The following is a 21,265-nucleotide window of genomic DNA, read 5'->3' as shown; positions in this document are numbered from 1 at the left end:
AGTTCTGCGTCACTGTCCATGTAGACTTTGCACATTCCACCCGTGTTTGTGTGGATTTCGCCCCCACAACCCAAAAGATGTGCAGGGTCGGTGGATTGGCTACGCTAAATTGCCTCTTAATTGGGAAAAAAATAATTGGGTACTCTAAATTTATTTTTAAAAAAGACTTAAGACGGTCAGGCGTTCAGCTGACACATTCCTCTGGTCTGCAACCTAATTTTACCCTCCAACTTCAGTTCATCGGATTACAGCACCGAACACAAAACACATCCCAGTAAGAACCCATTCAGTCTCTTTTTGCTTCTCTCCTACCTCAGTTCCATAAATTGTCATCTTCCTAGTGGCCAGCTTTTCAGTGAAGGCCACCATAGTAAAAGCTGCTGTCACTCCTTCCTCAAACTCCATATTGACAACCTGGCAAAAAAGATTCACTTAGTGAGAACTTAGTAACTTGCAGGTTCAAAAAGGGACTAAAGTAGTTTCCACCCTGTAGCTAGATTTTAGTTCCTTCCAGCAGCATTTGTGTATCATAATATTGACCTATTGTCCCATTACAAAACATTTAAATGCAATAAGCAACATGATTGAAAAATTTATGATACAACTTTACATGATACTCTCTACATTGTACTGTTATAATACATCATCCTGAACCAGGACTGTGGTAAATTGAAGCTGAAAGTATTGAAGTCGATTGTATCATAATTATTCAAAATGGAATTATAAAATACATTTGCTGAAGTAAATATATGTATTTTTTAATTTAGAGTATCCAATGCATTTTTTTTCCAATTAACCGGCAATTTAACATGGCCAATCCACCTAACCTGCACATCTTTTGGGTTGTGGGGGTCGAAACCCACGCAAACATGGGTAGAATGTGCAAACTCCACACGGACAGTAACCCAGAGCCGGGATCGAACCTGGGACCTCGGCGCCGTAGGACAACCGTGCTAACCACTTGCGCCACCGTACTGCCCTTGATGAAGTCAATATTAAAGAGTAAAGAAGACAGAAGTAGGCTGAGAATAGCTAGCTGCAGCTTGGAATCAGCACTGGTACCGGTGTGATAGTCTGTTAAGATTTCTACAATTCCAAGTGTTTATGCACTACAGAATGCACAGAAAGAGTATTCACAGGTCTTTTTCTACAGCTTACATTATTGTACTGCTTATTTATAAAACTTAAAACAAATCTAGAACTTAATAAGAATTCATAAATATAATTACCTGATGGGTGACAACATCATTATCACATTCGTAAACACATCTCCCATATGGACCTTCACGAAGTGCCTTAGTAACCGATTCAATGTCAACAACGAACCCTTCACAGATCACTGAGATAGGCCAACCTTTTATACCCTGCTCAAGAAAATAAAAACAAGCAGAACCCTTATCAGACATTTCCTCCTGCCTATCAACAGAACCACTGTCACATGTCCCTACTATCAACATATTAGCGATTGCCATTGACCGGAAGATGAAATGCATGAACAATGCTACAAAAGGTCAGAGGTTGGTACCCTGCTAACCTGATCCCTCGAAGTTTGATGGAAAATTCACCATTCAATTAGATGGGTGGCATTGCAACAACACTAAGGTTGACGCCATTCATGGCACTTCAGAGTTACTCAAGTGTGAAGGGAGATAAATGGAGCAAAGTTGACAGTTATGTGTGTGTGGAAGCTGTCAATCACAGCCTAGTAAGGGAAATTAATGATGGTTTGCAGCTCAAGGATCTGTGGGTATTTAAACACAGCTGTCTAGTTTCTTTCCAAGAATTGACACGTAGTGCTTCCTATGTCTGAGCCAGCAGGTCAGTGTTACAACAGTAATTGTTTTCACTGCCTCTGTCTCGACTGCTCTCCAGATTCCAGACAGGAGTCCCTTTTCTTCAGGGGCTTCCTGACAGGAGGCTCTTTTCAGGTGGGTAGCGTCTGTGGCAGGGGGGTCTCATTTATTTGGGGGGCGGTGGGGAGCTCTGGTAGGGGTGGGGTAGGTAGGTCTTGCATTGTGGGAGTGGAGGGTGGCCCTCAGATGAACATTGGGGTAATTCCCTTAAAGAGTTACCCCTTTGGCCCACTGTATCAGGTACACGTTTGTCCAGACCTATAGTAATCCTCACCCACATGATTCCCCGCTCAGAGAATATGGTGTCCGGCCTGGTAAGTGGATCCAATTAGTCTTAATGACCCATTTGCATTTTCCCGCTGGCTTGCGGGTGTGAACCTTGATCCTGCACCACCGGGGGTCCAGAGCATTGGAAACGGTTCAGGGCCTGGCACGGATCCAGTTTTTTTCCCCACGCTGGATTCTCCGCGTCACCGCGAACTCCCCAACTAGTGGTGTAAGGCAGAGAATTCAGTCCTCTGTGTCTGTGTTGGTGCTGTAGGACAACCTTTCCTTGAAGGTGGGTGTGACAGCAGAGGATCAGTCAACAGGTGCTATGGTGTCAAACCACAGTGATCCTCTTATAGAGATACCTCCACATGGCCAATTAGAAACCACAGTGATCCTCTTATAGAGATATCGCCACATGGCCAATTTCTAAAATTTTCAAAACTGGACAAAGACCCTTTAAAAATAGTTGAAGCTATATCTGTCTATGACCTTTGAAAAGTAAGAGCTAATATGGCAGTTTTGCGGGAACTGACACCTCATTCTCTCGGAGGAGACCATAACCACCATTACACACCCATCGTCAAATCCAAAATGGAGCGGTGAATCATGTGGCATGTTCCCACAAGCTGGTGTTTTGTGAAGCATCGAAGCCCAGTCTGCCATTTTTCCATCTTCTAGGCAGCAGTACAGAAAAGGGGCTCTGTCCAGGTTTCAATGCCTGATCCTATCTACACTGTTTCTGTGAGAGCTTTCATACCGTCGCCTACAAGGATTGATTCATCTTTGCGTGCCTATCTCATCATGTAAGTCAACTCTACTAGAAAAGTGAATTATCCAGAATCAGTTCAGCCTGCCGGCATCTGTGAAGGAAAACCTGCACTGTTGCCTCCGCCATTCTTGGGAACTCCAGCCTATCCACAAACCACCTAACACCCTCTTCCGCCACCAGAGGCTCCGAGCTATACAATTTCCGGTAAAATGCCTCAAACATTCTATTCACCTCCTCTGGATCTGTTACCACTGTACCCCAGCCATCTCTCATCCTCACAATTTCCATCACCACCGCCTGCCTCCTCAACTGATGCGCAAGCATCCTGCTGGCTTTATCCCCAGATTTATATACTGCCCGCCTGGCCCTGCGCAGTTGCCCCACTGCCTTTCCCGTGGACACAAGCCCAAACTCTATCTGGAACTGCTATCTCTCCCTCAACAGCACCTCCTCAGGTGTTGCCGAGGACCTCCGACCAACCCTCAAGATGGCCTCCAGCAACCTGAACCTATCTGACCGCTCCACCTCTCCTTGTGCGTTCGGATTGAGATAAACTCTCCACTTACCACTGCCTTCAGCGCCTCCAACAATGTGGAGGCAGAAACCTCCCCCATCTTATTCTGCTCCACATAATTCTGGATAGCCACCCCTCTTTTCGTAAACCTCCTTACCCGCCAATAACCTCCACTGCTGCCATTGGGGACTCCTCTTTCCCACCCGCAAACCTCCCCAATGCAGCACGTGGTCAGCCACCACGGTCGCCGAATACTCCGATTCGATCACCCCGCCAACGCTGTCTTGCCCAGAAGTCAATCCAGGAGTGCCCAGTGGACATGCAAGAAGTACAAAAATGTCTTTGCCTTGGCCTCTCAAACCATCCTGAGCCTTCCTCTCCCATACATTCCATAAACCCCAGTAGCTCCTTTGTCAGGGGCCTGGGGCATCATCGGTCCAGCCTCGGGTCCAACACCGTATTAAATTCTCTTCTTCTTCCCCCTCCCCCAGCTCCTCCACACCCTCCATGGATCGTCCCCCCACTGCACTGCCTTTAACTAGCCTACCTGCTAGCATGGTGGCCTCCACTCGAGGAAACCACCTATCCCCCCCTTCTACCACCCATCACCCGCTTTGAACATAGAACATACAGTGCAGAAGGAGGCCATTCGGCCCATCGAGTCCACACCGACCCACATTAAACCCTCACTTCCACCCTATCCCCGTAATCCAATAACCCCTCCTAACCTTTTTGGACACTAAGGGCAATTTAGCATGGCCAATCCACCTAACCTGCACGTCTTTGGATTGTGGGAGGAAACCAGAGCACCCGGAGGAAACCCACGCAGACACTGGAAAACGTGCAGACTCTGCACAGACAGTAACCCAGCAGGGAATCAAACCTGGGACCCTGGCTCTGTGAAGCCACGGTGCTATCCACTTTTTTTTATAAAATTAGAGTACCCAATTTTTTTTTTCCAATTAAAGGCAATTTAGCGTGGCCAATTCACCTAGCTTGCACATCTTTGGGTTGTGGGGGTGAAACCCACGCAAACACGGGGAGAATGGGCAAACTCCACAAGGACTGTGACCCACAGCCGGGATCGAACATGGGACCTTGGCGCCGGCCCCAAAAACATTTGACCACTTACCCAATCCACACCTACACATAGTAAATAGCACAATCCACCCGGCATACACACCTGCATTCCCCATACTGGCATCTCCAAAGTTCAGCGTCCTTACAAACCTCCCAGTTTATGGTCTCAGAAAATTACTCGCTCCCTCTGGCATATCAAACTAGAATTCCTGATTCTGGTGTGTGACCCACAGATGAGCAGGATACAGCATCCCGAACTTCACTCATTCTTGTAGAGGGCTGCCGTGACCCTGTTGAATCCAGCCAGCCACTTGGCCAACTGATACACAAGTCCTGGTAGATACGCACCACGTTTCCTTCACAGGTACATTCTCTTGTCTCCTTTGCTCACCGCAGAACCTTATCTTTGTCTAGAAATGAAACCACACCACCATCACCCTTGGGATGTTCCCCTGCCTTTGACTCCTCACCGCCCTATGTGCCCGATCCACTTCGGGGGTTGGTCAAAGACCTCCTCCCCCAGCAGCTTCTCAATCATATTTGCCACATACTTTGTGACCTGTGTTCTCTCAATCCCTTCAGGCAGCCCGACAATGCAGAGATTCTGCCTCCTGGAGTAATTCCCCAGATCCTCCACCTTCTTCCTCAGCCGCTTCTGGCCCTCTACAATGAGCACCTTCTCTGCCTCAAACAACAGTGCCCCAGAACCCTCCGCCATCTTTCCCGCTGTCGCACTTCGAAAGTCTTCCCTGTCAGACTGCTGCCCCTTGTTTACACTCATCGTTCAAAAAGCCATAAACCTGCCCCACAGGAGTAGAATTCTTATCTCTCAATGTTCATGCCCTTTGCACCACCAAAGACCCCCTACATCGGGTGAAAAAGACCAATCAATTCCACCTCAAGTGGAGCCATTAAATGTGCGACCACTCACTCCTTGGTCGCCACCGGAAGTCTCCGCCTTTTACAAGCAACTAGAGTTTATTTTCTGTTTTGCCTGACTAGTACGACAACCCCCCCCCCCCCCCACTGAGTAGTGGCCTGTGTAGAGTCGGCAGATTTTGAAATCTCCATTCCCGCAGCCTGTTTAGCTTCGCCACACACGCGGTCCCTGCAGCCCAGACCCCACTGACTTCAACGCAAGCAAGTGCTCTCCGACCATCGGTGTTCTTACTCATAGTGCAGCCGAAACCGCGGCAGTGCTTCACCCACGTCTGTATGCGCGAGAGCCCAGTCCCGAGAATCTTCTATTGCTTCTGACACCTCCACCATTCAATTGACACAAATAACTTTCAGCAATTTTTCTGTCTCAATCCTCATCGCAGTTTCCTCTTCTGTTATATTTCTCTGTTGCCGCAGAGAAAAAGTATGGAGGTGCCCACACTTTCAATTCTTGTGAAACACGATGAGAGGTTTATTAAGAGGTGTTGCTCATATAATGAAAGGTGGTGAACTGCTCAAGCCGGTGCAAACACTGTGCTGACGTCACTACACATTACCTGGCTCAAAACCAGCAAGAATGTATTCCCGATACATAACATTTCCCCTTAAATGTATCTATACTATTTGAACAAGGAACAATACAGCACAGGACCAGGCCTTTCGGCCCTCCAAGCCTGTACCGGTCATTAAACAAAGAACAAAGAAAAGTGCAGCACAGGAACAGGCCCTTCGGCCCTCCAAGCCTGCGCCGACCATGCAGCCCGTCTAAACTAAAAGCTTCTACACTTCCTGGGTCTGTACCCCTCTACTCCCATCCTATTAATGTGTTTGTCAAGATGCCCGGGCCGGAAAGTGGAGCTGAGTCCACAAAAGATCAGCCATGATCTCATTGAATGGCGGAGCATGCTCGAGGGGCCAGATGGCCGACTCCTGCTCCTAGTCCTTATGTTCTTATGCCCCTTAAACGTCACTATCGTCCCTGCTTCCACCACCTCCTCCTGCAGTGAGTTTCAGACACCCACTACCCTCTGTGTAAAAAACTTGCTTCGTACATCTCTTCTCAACCTTGCCCCTCACACCTTAAACCTATGCCCCCTAGTAATTGACCCCTCTACCCTGGGAAAAAGCCTCTGACTATCCACGCTGTCTATGCCCCTCATAAATTTGTAGACTTCTATCAGGTCGCCCCTCAACCTCCTTCGTTCCAGTGAGAACAAACCAAATTTATTCAACCTATCCTCATAGTTAATGCCCTCCATACCAGGCAACATCCTGGTAAATCTCTTCTGCACCCTCTCTAAAGCCTCCACATCTTTCTGGCAGTGTGGCGACCAGAATTAAACACTATCCTACAAGTGTGGCCTAACTAAGGTTCTACACAGCTGCAACATGACTTGCCAATTCTTATACTCAATGCCCCGGCCAATGAAGGCAAGCATGCCGTATGCCTTCTTGACTACCTTCTCCACCTGTGTTGCCCCTTTCAGTGACCTGTGGACTTGTACACCTAGATCTCTCTGACTTTCAATACTCTTGAGGGTTCTACCATTCACTGTACATTCTCTACCTTAATCCCTAAGGTATTAGACCTTCCAAAATGCATTTCCTCACATTTGTCCGGATTAAACTCCATCTGCCATCTCTCCGCCCAAGTCTCCAAACGATCTAAATCCTGCTGTATCCTCTGACAGTCCTCATCGCTATCCGCATTTCCACCAACCTTTGTGTTGTCTGCAAACTTATTAATCAGACCAGTTACATTTTCCTCCAAATCATTTATACTACGAACAGCAACGGTCATGAGACCAACTTGGCCAAAACCCTCAGCACCTCATGGTGCCATATCCCTCTATACCCATCCTATCCATGTATTTGTCAAGATGCCTTAAAGAACACAGAATTTGCTTCACCGTTCTTTGTGGTAGCGAGTTCTCACCACTTGTTGGGTAAAGAAGTTTCTTTTGAATTTCTGATTAGATTTGCTGGTAACTATCTTAGATTGATGACTGTTAGTTATGACCTTTCCTACAAGAGGAGCATTCTCTCTCTATCCACTCCATCAAAACCTTTCATAATATAAATACCTCTATTACGTCACACCGTAGTCTTCCTTTTTCAAGAGAAAAGAGACACAGCCTCTCAATTCTTTCCTGGGATGTGCACCCAATAATGAACTAGTGGTCACACACCATGGGCAAAATTCTCCGACCCCCAGCAGGGTCGGAGAATCGCCTGGGGCCGCCAAAATTCCCGCCCCCGCCGTGGCAGAGATTCTCCGTCACCCGGGAAGTGGCGGTGGCGGGAATCTCGCCACTCCGATCGGAGAGGCCCCTGCGGTGATTCTCCGGCCCGGATGGGCCGAAGTCCCGCCGCTGGGAGGCCTCTCCCGCCGCCGAGGTTTGAACCACCTCTGGAACGGCAGGATCAGCGGCGCGAGCGGGCCCCGGGGTCCTGGGGGCGGGCGGGGGGGCGATCGAACCCTGGGGGGTGCCCCCACAGTGGCCTGGCCCGCGATCAGGGCCCCCCGCTCAGACTCCGGGCCAGTGCCCTGGGTGCGCTATTTCTCCTCCGCGGCCGCCTCCGCCATGGCGGAAGCGGAAGAGAACCCCACATCGCGCATGCGCCGGCAGTGACGTCAGCGGCCAGCTGCCGCTGACGTCACTGCCAGCGCATGCGCCGACCGGCGAAAGCCTTTCGGCCAGCCCCGCTGCCGGGGGCGCCGGTTTTTTGCGCCAGTCTTCTGGTGCCAACCGCTCCGGCGCGGGGCTGGCCCCCAAAGGTGGGGAGAATTCCCCACCTTTGGGGAGGCCCAACCCCTGAGTGGTTGGCGCCACTTCCCTACGCCGGGACCCTCCGTCACGCCAGGTTGGGGAGAATTCCGCACCATGTGTGCATTAATCCGATGTAAACTCCTTCTGCTCATGAAAACCATGGGGATGATACGAAAAGCCCTAATGACCATGTAGGTGTCATCTACAATATTTTGTACTCAAAGGAACCCTGCCTTCTGGTGAAACCTGTGCAATCCTGCTTAAGTAATGGCCTGAATTCTCCGCCATGGATTCTCTGCTCCCACTGGCTGCGCACCCCACCAGCGAGTTTCACGGCGGCGTAATGTGGCTACAATGGGAAATCCCATCGGCAAGTGGCGGGAACAGAGAATCCCATTGCCACAAAATGGCGGGCTGCCAAGAAACACTTGGCTGGGACACCGGAGAATCTAGCACAATGCTTCCTCCCCACCTGAAAACTAAGTTTTTATTATTTCCCAAAATGTTTATACCGCAGACGTCCGAAATGGCATGTACCTCGTGATAGCCTGTAAATTTGTGGAGTAAGAAAGTTTTGTTCTTCTGCCAGAAGAGGCATCCCTGACCCAGATGTTGTATAAAGATTGGACCTCAGATGAGACAGCTCTGAGGCAAGCTGCCTTGTGAAGCAAAGGCGGGGAATATAGGACTACAACGGCTTCAGATGGGCGGCATGGTAGCGCAGTGGTTAGCACTGCTGCCTCATGGCCGTGGAGCCTGGTTCTATCCCAGCCCCAGGTCTCTGTCCGTGTGGAGTTTGCGCATTGTCTCCGCCTCTGTGTGGGTCTCACCCCACAACACAAAGATATGCAGGATAGGTGGATTGGCCATGCTAAATTGCCCCTTAATTGAAATTCTTTAAAAAAATTACTTCAGGTGCAGGTCTCCAGGTAATGATTGGAATGGCCAGAACATCTCGAGGAATCATCGCGTTCAATTATGCAGTGGATTTGCAATCCCCACAGGAATAGCCATGGTCATCTTTTTGTAAAAGTCTTAAGCCAAAGCAAACTTCAACCAAAAATAATGAAGATAACCCGATACATAAAGAGGAATAAAGGCCCCAGAAAAGCCAACTACACTTGAGCCAAAATGTAATGAAATGTACACAACATAACAAAAACATGTTTTAAAAATAAATATTCATTTGCTCCTTTTAAGAGACTTGTTCAAGTTCCCAAACAATCCAACTTCTAAAGCCATAAAATCCAGGCCCTGTCCAGCAAAACAGAAGTCTAAATATTCTAATGAGGTTGCTCATTTTGCTCGCACAGCCCCATACGAAATGTCGAATTTGATGCATTTGCACTGACTATCAGGGGTTGGATTTAGACAGATGCAGCTTCCCTTCATTCGCTCTTTGCTGCCGCCAATGCTGACTGCCAGCGTAAATAAGGTTGTGGTTTATTTGTTGTGAATATTGTAAAGGCTGAATAAAGGGAGCTGGCCGGGCCACTGGTCCTCTATTGAAAGTGATTTAATACAGTATGTTAACTGACACAACGGGACAAAACTGTTTAAACAATATTTGGAGCCCTACTAATTGGATCATACAGTTTCCTTTTGGCCTATTCTTTCCCATCAAGTTTGTCCTTTTTCTATATACTGTGTTCCACCTGGTAGAGATAGTGCCAGGCTGCTACAATGCAGTCCTAAAGAGACAGGCTTCGCTGTCGACTGCCTGATCTTCACCAGATGTCCTCTTATACTGGCACAGACAGATCGGTCATGCTCAGCAGCTGCGTGATGAGCAACCCCTTGCTCTCCTGGCAGAAGGCAAGGGCTTTTGTGCTGCTCTGTTCAAACCCGGCCTTTTGCTCTCTCATTCAGGTTCCTTTTTTAATGTCCATTTGTCATTCATGCAGTATTAGGGGGCCCGCACGAGTTTAACGAGCAGATGGCCACATTTGGGTAGCCTGTAAAAACTTTGAACAAAGGAGTCCTTAATTGTATGACCTTTATACTATTAGTCTGACAAAGCAAAGCCCTTCTCCATGGTAACTGATTTATTCCTGTGCTTTTGTTGCATTGCTGTTAGTTACTCATGTAGCTGTGTTTCTGCTAGCAGGCTACACTAGTTAAAGAAACTGAAGGCTGATAAAAAGGCACTTGATCAAGGTTGTGGAAGGATTTTCATCAGCACAATCTTTCCAATTTATAACAATTGCACATTAACCATTCAGTAGATATTAATTCTCCCACTTTCTTTGTGAACACGACATGTAACTGCAGCACATAGACTAGGGTAGTCCTACAGTTTGATTCCCGATCTGTGATGAGTTAGCTGGTCTAAGCCAGGTGGGTACTAGAGCATTGCAAGTCGCACAAGGTCCCATGGTCTAGACTGAAGAGAAAAAGATCAGTCCGGGAGCCTATTCCTGATTACCATTCAAGGACTCCTGCTTAAAAGCTTGGATGCTCACACATCAATTGCAGGAAGTGATAGAAGAGCTTGATAACACTTAGGAGTCAGGACTGGATTTTACAATAGGCTTCCATCGGGACCAAATAGAGATCCTGAATCCAGACTTTCTGGCAACAAGACCAACATTCTCCCCGTGTTTGCGTGGGTTTCGCCCCCACAACCCAAAAATATGCAGGCTAGGTGGATTGGCCACGCTAAATTGCCCCTTAATTGGAAAAAAACGAATTGGGTACTCTAAATTTATATATTAAAAAAAAATTCTCAATGATATCAGCCCTTGCAAGAGTTGGTTCCAAAGCTAAAATGAAATTAAGATGGTTGAAGCTGTTAGGCCTTTAGAAGTGGAGGGACGGTTTAGGCCTTGAGTGGAGCCTTTTCTGCCGGCAGCTCTGTCATTGGGGCATGGAGCTTTGGCTCTGATGGAATGAGTTAAAAGCCTCTGTAAGTGCAGGTGTTAGGCACTCTGCTGGCATCAAAAATGCCAGGCTGGCAGCCTCTGTGGAGTGAAAGGCCAATCCTATTACCAGTCCTTCCCTGGAAAGTTGCCCGGTAGCGGAAATTCATCTCAACAAATCGCGCCCCTATTTTCCAAACCTCACTGGCATCCAAGCTCCTCGCCCCAGAACTAGGTGTATTTAGCCCTCACTGTCCAGAATCGTAAATAAAGAATGGTGACTTGGGTCAAGTACACAAAATCAATTTGTACCCAATCTGTTTAGCACAATTCAGTAATCACCATCTGCAGAGGAGGGGTGAATAGTGAAAAACAGAAGAATATATATTTTGTCCCCAGTGAATCTGGCCTTGACTCACTCAATACAATTTTGCCCAGGAGAGATATTGTAGCGGGCGGCACGGTGGCGCAGTGGTTAGCACTGCTGCCCACAGCGCCGAGGTCCCAGGTTCGATCCCAGCCCGTGTAGAGTTTGCACATTGAAATGAAATGAAAATCGCTTATTGTCACAAGTAGGCTTCAAATGAAGTTACTGTGAGAAGCCCCTAGTCCCCACATTCCAGCGCCTGTTCGGGGAGGCTGGTACGCCGTGTCTGCGTGGGTTTCACCTCCACAACCCAAAGATGTGCAGGGTAGGTGGATTAGGATGCCCCAATGCGCACAGGGCACCCCCCCCTCCGAATGATGTGCCCCCCCCCCCCCCACTTCCCAACTTTTGTCAACTTGGCCTCAAAAATAGAATGCTCAATCTCCCCTTCATGCCCACACCAACTGTTTTAAACTATGTGCAGCCTAATATTCCGATCAATTGGCTTGGTAACAAGCTCAATGGACCTTCAATTATTTATTTATTTATTTAAAAAATAATTTTTATTGGAATTTTTTACAGAAAATATAAAACATAACGACAAACAATGAAATGCAACAAAATAACCCATAATAACTGTAACACCCCCCAGACCGTATCAACGCATGTATCACATCCCCCCACCCCCAATGAACAACCAAAGAACTTAAAAATAAATTTAAATTAAATAAACAAACATAGTCATCGTCCCCCCCCCCTTTTCCCTCCCCCTTCCCCCCCCCCTTTTCCCTACCCCTCCCTCCCCAAGTTGCTGCTGCTACTGTCCCCGTACCCTATCGTTGAGCCAGAAAGTCGAGGAAAGGTTGCCACCCCCTAAAGAACCCTTGTACCGACCCTCTCAGGGCGAATTTGATCTTCTCTTGCTTAATGAAACCCACCATGTCATTGATCCAGGTCTCCACGCTTGGGGGCCTCGCATCCTTCCATTGTAGCAAGATCCTTCGCCGGGCTTCTAGGGACTCAAAGGCCAGCACACCGGCCTCTTTCGCCTCCTGCACTCCCGGCTCCACCCCAACCCCAAAAATCGCGAGTCCCCATCCTGGCTTGACCCTGGATCCCACCACCCTCAACACCGTCCTCGCCACCCCCTTCCAGAATTCCTCCAGTGCCGGGCATGCCCAGAACATTTGGGCCTGGTTCGCTGGACTCACCGAACACCTGACACACCTGTCTTAACCCCCAAAGAACCTACTCATCCTCTTCCCAGTCATGTGGGCCCGGTGCAGCACCTTGAATTGGATGAGGCTAAGCCGCGCACACGAGGAGGAAGAATTAACCCTCTCCAGGGCATCAGCCCATGTCAATTATTTATTTTTAAATGGCAGACAGCTTGGGAGTGGGCAGCTGGGCACCCCTTGTATTTTACGTGCCTCCCCTCTCCTTGCCGGAAACATGACCAGCAGGGAGCCATAAAATCCAGTCCCATGTTTCCTGTGTAAATGGGCAGCTGAAGAGGGAGATGTAGTTCTGAATCAAGAAGATAAGCGGAGAGGGGCAATTTAAAGAAGGGTTAAGGGTTATAAGGTCTGCTTTAAGTCCCAAGCACCTCCCTCACATGCAAGCAGGGAACTTAAGCAGGAGCAAGATTGTGGTTCAGTATCTTGTATTTGCTCTGTCTAATGTTTGTAAATCAACTCACATTCTTGACACCTTCCAGATAAAGTTTCTTGGCAGAATATGGGCAGCATTTCTCCACAGCACAATCCAAGCATCGGTCAGCAGCACCTTCAGGCTGGATAGAAAAAAATAAAATTGTTCGTCCTTTTAGTTAGTATTGTTTTCATCAATACAAAAACTTAACAATGTACAACTAAACAGCATTCAACAAAGAAACACTAGAACACAATGAAACAGTGACATTGCTCTCCCAATCATCTACTGGATAAGGCATAGCAACTAGAAAATACGTAGCTGTGCTCAATTGGTTGATCTTGGATCTAATGGCAATTTGCTTCAGCACCACCAAGCATGAGAAAGGAAGGAATAAGCCAGACTGTTGCTCCAACAGCAGCATTGGGATTATTGGTGATGTCTCGAACATGCAAACAGCCTATCAACACACACAGTCATGGCATACATGTTAAGAACAGTCAATTGATGTGTAAGCTGGTACAATTGCAATTGGATGTCGAAAAGTAGTCAATGGCCTAGAAATTCACTATCCAATTTCACCCAACATGGTTTCATAAGTGAATAAACTGACAAACAGAGGGACAGTGGAAAGAATATTTTATACCGGCACTGGTGGTTTATTTATTTATTTTTTAAATATAATTTTTATTGGAATTCTTTACAGAAAATATAAAACGTAACGACAAACAATGAAATGCAACAAAATAACCCATAATAACTGTAACACCCCCAGACCGTATCGACGCATGTATCCCATCCCCCACCCCCCCAACCCCAATGAACAACAGAAGAACTTAAAAATAAATTTAAATTAAATAAACAAACATAGTCATTGTCCAATAAACAAACATAGTCATCGTCCGGCACTGGTGGTTTATGATTAGCACTTTTTTTTCAAAGTTTAATTACAATTAATTTTTTCCAATTAAGGGCCAATCCACCTACCCTGCACATCTTTGGGTTGTGGGGGTGAAACCCACGCAGACACGGGGAGAATGTGCAAACTCCACACGGACACTGACCCAGAGCCGGGTTCGAACCTGGGACCTCGGCGCCGTGAGGCAGCAATGCTAACCATTGCGCCACCGTGCTTCCCTATGATTAGCACTTTATGCCTACTTCAAGTCATCACCAGTTTAATTATCCTAACCATCAGGAGAGAAGTCATATAATTTTTCTGTAAATAACTGCTGAACATGTATGTTTACTTAATGGGTTTTTTTTTGCTAAGCAATCTACTCTCCCGTTCTCTTTCAGATATTGACCGATTGCTGGACAATTCCATAGTCACAGGTTTTGGCTTTGGTAGCTTGCCTGAGCAGTCATTATTCATTGGTGAAATTAAACAATGTTTGTTGGCAGGCTGTTCAACTGTGTTTGCATCACTGCTAAATTTGATCCTGATTTCACTCAATGTTCACAGATATGCACTTCCAAGTAGGGGCAAATGGATAATGAACAGGTTTGGAAATCTGGCCTAGCCCAGGGATCAAGTGACTTTGTAAATATGAGAAATAAAACTGGGACATCTTAGTCTTCATAGCTCAGTTATGTACTGTATAAACTCTTGAGCTGACAATGAATTTGTTTATGTTTCTAGGTAAGTGAAATAGGACAATCAGAATGGACTGTTTGACCAAATTGCTATTTTAAAATAAATTTAGAGTGTCCAATTATTGTTTTCCAATTAAGGGGCAATTTAGCATGGCCAATCCACCTAATCTGCATATCTTTGGGTTGTGGGGGTGAAACCCATGCAGACACGGGGAGACTGTGCAAACTCCACACGGACAGTGACCCAGGATTCGAACCCGGATACTCAGTGCCCCGGGCAGCAGTGCTAACCACTGCGCCACAGTGCTGCCCCTGTTTGACCGTATTACTAATCTGTATCTGACTTTCGACTATTTGAGAAAGTGTATTAAGGCTATTCAGATATTGCTTTTAACATGAACTGTGTAGAATTAAAAAGAAAATTAGAAGGACCCATCAACTTTGGGGTCACAATGTGGTGGAATTATAATTCAGGGCATCATACTGTGGTTAGACTAGCAATCACAAAGGGGCAGCACAGTGGCGCAGTGGGTTAGCACTGCTGCCTCACGGTGCCGAGGTCCCAGGTTCGATCCCGGCTCTGGGTCACTGTCTGTGTGGAGTTTGCACATTCTCCCAGTGTCAGTGTGGGTTTGGCCCCCACAACCCAAAGATGTGCAGGCTAGGTGGATTGGCCAGACTAAATTGCCCCTTAATTGGAAAAAAATGAATTCGGTACTCTAAATTAAAAAAAAGACTAGCAATCACAACAAGAAAATAGAAAAACAGTTGGAGGATTGAGACGTGCCTCCCCTAGATTTTGGCCAGGCCCCATTTCTTCCGCTAACTTGCACTTTGCATCTCATTTTATGTATTGCAATTAGCAGCCTGGCTCCAAATGAAGAGGGTCAGAACAATTAAGCTCATTAACAAGAACCAAGAGGATATCTCAGTTCAAAATACCAGTGAAGTATACAGAGCTACCCACTTGTATTTATTAATACAAGTTTCTGTCTGTTCAACGCCATTTTCCTCCCTTCAAAATGCTGACCTGTGATTGGATATAGTAACATGGATACAGATAGCTCCCTGATACCTTAGCCAAATGGTCCTGCTCCACGTGTGATGCCAAACAGTACATTTGCAGTTTAACCAATGCGGTGGAGAAATCATAATTACCAACCCCATCCTGTTCTAATCTAACATTTCCATACACGTACTTGCCAAAGATCACTCCATAATGATCAGGAACCTTGACTGAGGCACAAATTGTACACAGTGAATGTTAAAAGTAGTCTTCAAGAAACCTTAAAATGCAGATTCTCAACTCAACTTAGTAACTGAGCTCATGAGCAGTTAAGTCACAGTTCAATCTCAGGCGTTTGCTAATTGTCCTAACTATTGTTTACCATGCCTCTTGTGTATTCATATCATGCTGAGATATATTTACCAACATAATAAGTATGTTAATAGCAGGAATATTTAATAACAAGGAAGATACAGAGTCATGGGGAGAAAACAGGGCAAAAGAGTTGATAAGACACAATAAACCAAAAGCTTCTTCCCATGCTGCAAACGTTTATGGAATTTTAGATTGAGAAATTGTTGTTAGCTTGGTTATATTTTTTTTAAATACCAACCTTGTTGTCTTTGCTAAAATGTGAGAGAGATCCAAATGATGAAACCTTGATGCACCTTAAAAAGAAAATGAGATGTCTGATCAAATGGCTTCTTATTGCACCAATGCAACATTTTGTTTTTCATGCGAGGCATCTCCGTAGCCTAGGTGAGAGTTTGGTAGCTTAGTGGTTATGGCATGACTAATGATCTGGTGGTCTGAACTGATAACCAGATAAACATAAATTCAAATCTCAATTTGGCAGTTGAATTCAGTTTAGAAATCTTGAAATAAAAAAGTAGGTATCAGTAAAGTGACTATGAAGCTGTCGGGCTGATATGAAACCCCAAATTGTTCACTGTTGCCCTTTAACAAAACCTGGCATCCTTATATCCAGTCTGGTCTACATATTACCCCAGTCCCACATCAATGTGCTCACCATTAAGTGAAGTGACTTAGCAAACTAATCAGTTGTTACTAAAAATTAATTGCTCAGGAAGGGTCACCATCATGGCAACTATGGATAGGCAATAAATACCAGACTTTCCAGTGACCCTAACATGTCAAGAAGCACTGGGAACTGATAGCAAGTTGCACATAATTTCAGAGGCAGGTCTACAATTTGTATGTTCCCTAAAGATTAAGTAATGCCTAAATCAAAGAAAGGTAGCTTAATTTTTTTAGTCTAATCTTCCCCTTTAATCTCCAATCCCAATTGCTGCTATAACCACTTTTCCTTCGGCCAGATTAACAATGGTTTAGTGCAATTCGATAATGTAAAAGTGTGGTTCTATAGGTTGAACTTCCCCTCAGTTTCTTCATCCCTTGATGTTCAACTGCAGGGCAACTAGCTAGGCCTCCCAACAAGAGCAGAGGAATTAAAATATCAATGGAAACAGATTCACAAACAAGAGGCAGCCAATCCTCCAGCACGAGAGCCAACTGGATTGCGATTCATTTCTAATAAACAACTATTTAAAATAGTCCTCAAACAACATACCTTAAAAAACATAAATCACAACAGCTGCCATCAAATCATAACATATGTTAAAAGGGTACTTGATGATATTTAAAATTCTTTGAAGTATTGATGTTTTAAAAAAAATTAAATTAGAGTACCCAATTAATTTTTCCAATTAAGGGGAAATTTAGCGTCTCCAATCCACCTACCCTGTAAATCTTTGGGTTGTGGGGGGTGAAACCCACGCAAACACGGGGAGAATGTGCAAACTCCACACGGACAGTGTTCCAGGGTCGGGATCAAACCTGGGACCTCGGCGCCATGAGGCAGCAGTGCTAACCACTGCGCCACCGTGCTGCCCTTTTAAGGTATTGATGTTGAATGAACATAGCACATAGCTATTTAAGAGACAAATTGAATACCTTCCAGAGCACAATGTAACTGTCGAGTTAAAGTTACTACATCACTAATCTAATGGAGTCTGTTCGAACTTTCATGGAACCAAATACGAAGAGTTTGCTGTTCTCATCAATGGGAAACAAAATAGTTTCCCTTCAGACTCAATAAATTGTATTCTGCAGGTACTATATTGGGCTGCTTTATTTTCCCCCACCTGAAATAAAATGTTTCCTGGAATTGATCAATGTTCACATGTTAACCTGTACAGTGATTGTTGGCAAGTTGCTCCATCAAGCAGAGTATCACAGCTCAGCTCAATCCTGTTCTCACACTAGGTCCACCCATGTCCATTTTCAACAGGTGTCACTTGCATCAGAATCCATCCATAACCCAGTGGGACGACACAGCCAGCTGAAACTAAGACCAGCTTTTGCACAGACCTAAAAATGATCCTGCGACTTCAAGGTAGATTGATTTTTTTGCTCATGCCAAATAGTGTCAAAGATATCACCTTCCATTATATGTGAGGTTTTGGAATTATTTTTCACCTCTTTCCGAACATCAAACTGTTGATGATGTCAATGTCGTGACAAGATTTAGCCATTAGCGAAAAGGTGCTTTCCTGCTCATTTCTCCAATTCCCTCGGACAAACGAGTGAGCAAAATGATAAAAACCAACCTAGGAGAAGGAGGAAAAGCATTCATTCTCATCTCACTGATAAAAAAGCATTGTGTCTGTATTCAATGAATGTTGGCTTTCGAATTGGTCTGTGCTAGTGAGATGTCATTTTTTAAAAAATTTAGATTACCCAATTATTTTTTCCAATTAAGGGGCAATTTAGCGTGGCCAATCCACCTACTCTGCACATTTTTGGGTTGTGGGGGCGAAACCCACGCAGACACGGGGAGAATGTGCAAACTCCACACAGACAGTGACCCAGAGCCGGGATCGAACCTGGGACCTCACCGCCGTGAGGCGGTTATGCTAACCACTTGGCCACTGTGCTGCCCGAGATGTCATAATCAACCATGTGATTTGTAGGAACCAATCTGTTCAGGGTATCACATCTCAGGACATAATAGAAAGACACAATTAGCATTGTCAGAGTAAGATCATGGACAGCATTAGCTCCATGCAGGCGGGGAAGGCGCCGGGACCGGACGGATTCCCGGCGGACTTCTACAAAAAATTTGCGACAGCGCTGGCCCCGCACCTGCGGGAGATGTTCACAGACTCGCTAGCTAGGGGCACATTGCCACCCACGTTAGCACAGGCCTCAATCTCGCTGATACCTAAGAAAGACAAAGACCCAACGGAATGTGGGTCATACAGACCCATATCTCTGCTGAATGCAGACGCCAAAATACTGGCCAAAATCCTAGCCAAGAGGCTAGAAGACTGTGTACCTGAGGTGGTCACAGAGGACCAGACGGGCTTTGTCAAAGGTAGACAGCTTACCGCGAACATCAGGCGCCTGCTGAACGTGATAATGACCCCCTCCGGGGAGAGAACACAAGAGGTGATCGTCTCCCTGGACGCAGAAAAGGCCTTCGACAGAGTCGAGTGGAAATACCTCATAGAGGTACTGGAGCGGTTCGGGCTTGGAACAGGGTTCACCGCTTGGGTAAAGCTCCTGTACAACGCACCCATGGCGAGTGTACAGACCAACAATACCAACTCCCAATACTTCCAGCTGCACAGGGGCACCAGACAAGGATGCCCACTGTCCCCGCTGCTGTTCGCACTAGCAATTGAACCGCTAGCAATCGCGCTCAGGGCAGCAAAAAATTGGAGGGGGATCCGAAGGGGAGGTAGAGAGCACAGAGTCTCACTCTATGCGGATGATCTGCTCCTCTATATCTCGGACCCACAAAGCAGCATGGACGGAATCATCGCGCTCCTGAAAGAGTTTGGAGCCTTCTCGGGCTACAAACTCAACATGAGCAAAAGTGAGATCTTCCCAGTACACCCGCAAGGGGGGGGGGGGGGGCAGCACTAAAGGGGCTGCCGTTCAATCAAGCCCGACATAAATTCCGCTACCTGGGGATCCAAATAGCCCATGACTGGAAAGGGATCCACAAATGGAACCTCACCAGCCTGACGGAGGAAGTTAAAAAGGACCTGCAAAGATGGAACACACTCCCGCTCTCCCTCGCGGGGAGAGTTCAGACGATCAAAATGAACGTACTGCCCAGGTTCCTCTTCCTGTTTAGATCCATTCCGATCTACATCCCCAAGGCCTTTTTCAAAGCGCTGGACAAACTCATCATGGCGTTCGTATGGGGGGGTAAAAATGCTAGGATCCCAAAGAAGGTCTTACAAAAAACAAAAACCAGGGGAGGGCTAGCCCTCCCGAATCTACAATTCTACCACTGGGCAGCAACAGCCGAGCGAGTAAGGGGATGGATCCAGGAGCCAGAGGCTGAGTGGGTGCGTGCGGAGGAGGCCTCCTGCATGGGAACCTCCCTCCGGGCCCTCGCCACGGCAGCACTCCCATCCCCACCCAAAAAACACTCCAGCAGCCCAGTGGTGACAGCCACCCTCCAATCCTGGAACCAACTGCGGCAGCAACTTGGCCTGACCAAAATGTCGAACAGGGCTCCCATCTGCAACAACCATAGGTTCACACCAGCACTGACTGACGCCACCTTCAAAAGGTGGAGGCAGGACGGGGGGACACTGACAGTCAGGGACCTATACACGGACGACAGGATCGCAACACTGGACGAACTGACAGAGAAGTTTCAGCTAGCTGGGGGGAACGAGCTACGGTACCTGCAGCTCAAAAACTTCCTACGAAAGGAGACAAGGACGTATCCACAACCGCCACGACAGACACTACTGGAAGACCTACTGGACGCAAGTATCCTAGAGAAAGGGAACTGTAGTGACATGTATGACCGACTGGTAGATAGGGACGACACCGTACTGGACGCAACAAGAAGGAAATGGGAGGACGACCTGGGGATGGAGATAGGGTGGGGACTCTGGAGCGAAGCACTGCATAGGGTCAACTCCACCTCCACGTGCGCAAGGCTCAGCCTGACGCAACTAAAAGTGGTACATAGAGCCCACTTAACAAGAACCCGTATGAGTAGGTTCTTCCCGGAGGTGGAAGACAGATGTGAACGGTGCCAAAGAGGCCCGGCCAACCACGCCCACATGTTCTGGTCTTGCCCCAGACTCGTGGAGTACTGGACAGCCTTCTTCGAGGTTATGTCCAAAGTGGTGGGAGTGAGGGTGGAGCCATGCCCGATAGTGGCGGTCTTCGGGGTTTCAGAACAGCCAGATCTATTCCTGGGGAGGAGGGCGGACGCCCTTGCCTTTGCCTCCCTGATCGCCCGCCGTAGAATCCTGTTTGGCTGGCGGTCAGCAGCACCGCCCAGAGCTGCGGACTGGCTGTCCGACCTCTCGGAATCTCTCCAAATGGAGAAAATCAAATTTGCCATCCGAGGGTCGGACGACGGCTTCCACAGAACGTGGGAGCCATTCATGCAACTGTTCCGGGACCTATTTGTGGCCAATGTACAAGAGGAAGAATAGTCGGGGGAAGGTAGCGGGAGGGGCTACAGGTTCGGTACGGGGGTTCGATGGCTAGCTAAGGCCCAAAACCAAACTAAATAAACATGTTGGGGGGGGG

The 21,265-nt window shown here is 47.0% G+C and overlaps 1 protein-coding gene across 8 annotated transcripts in view; it reads right to left on the bottom strand.

Annotated features, from left to right (window-relative positions):
- zgc:154075 (uncharacterized protein LOC556929 homolog) overlaps positions 1–21,265 on the bottom strand; it is a 332,990-nt gene that overhangs the window by 94,390 nt on the left and 217,335 nt on the right. For all 8 annotated transcript variants that reach the window (XR_005457420.1, XM_038773628.1, XM_038773630.1 and 5 more), the window contains 5 exons: positions 18,173–18,303; positions 16,287–16,341; positions 13,121–13,213; positions 1,230–1,364; positions 313–414 (listed from right to left, as the gene is read on the bottom strand). Coding sequence is in view for 7 of the 8 variants with exons in the window: in XM_038773628.1 (XP_038629556.1) it covers positions 313–414; positions 1,230–1,364; positions 13,121–13,213; positions 16,287–16,341; positions 18,173–18,303 (516 nt within the window). In the remaining variant the exon portion in view is untranslated. The remainder of the gene's footprint in view (positions 1–312; positions 415–1,229; positions 1,365–13,120; positions 13,214–16,286; positions 16,342–18,172; positions 18,304–21,265) is intronic.

Source organism: Scyliorhinus canicula, chromosome 16 (assembly GCF_902713615.1).
Source record: "Scyliorhinus canicula chromosome 16, sScyCan1.1, whole genome shotgun sequence".
NCBI lineage: Eukaryota > Metazoa > Chordata > Chondrichthyes > Carcharhiniformes > Scyliorhinidae > Scyliorhinus > Scyliorhinus canicula.
Note: the sequence above shows the minus strand (reverse complement) of the source record. Positions and strands in the feature narration are given on the sequence as shown.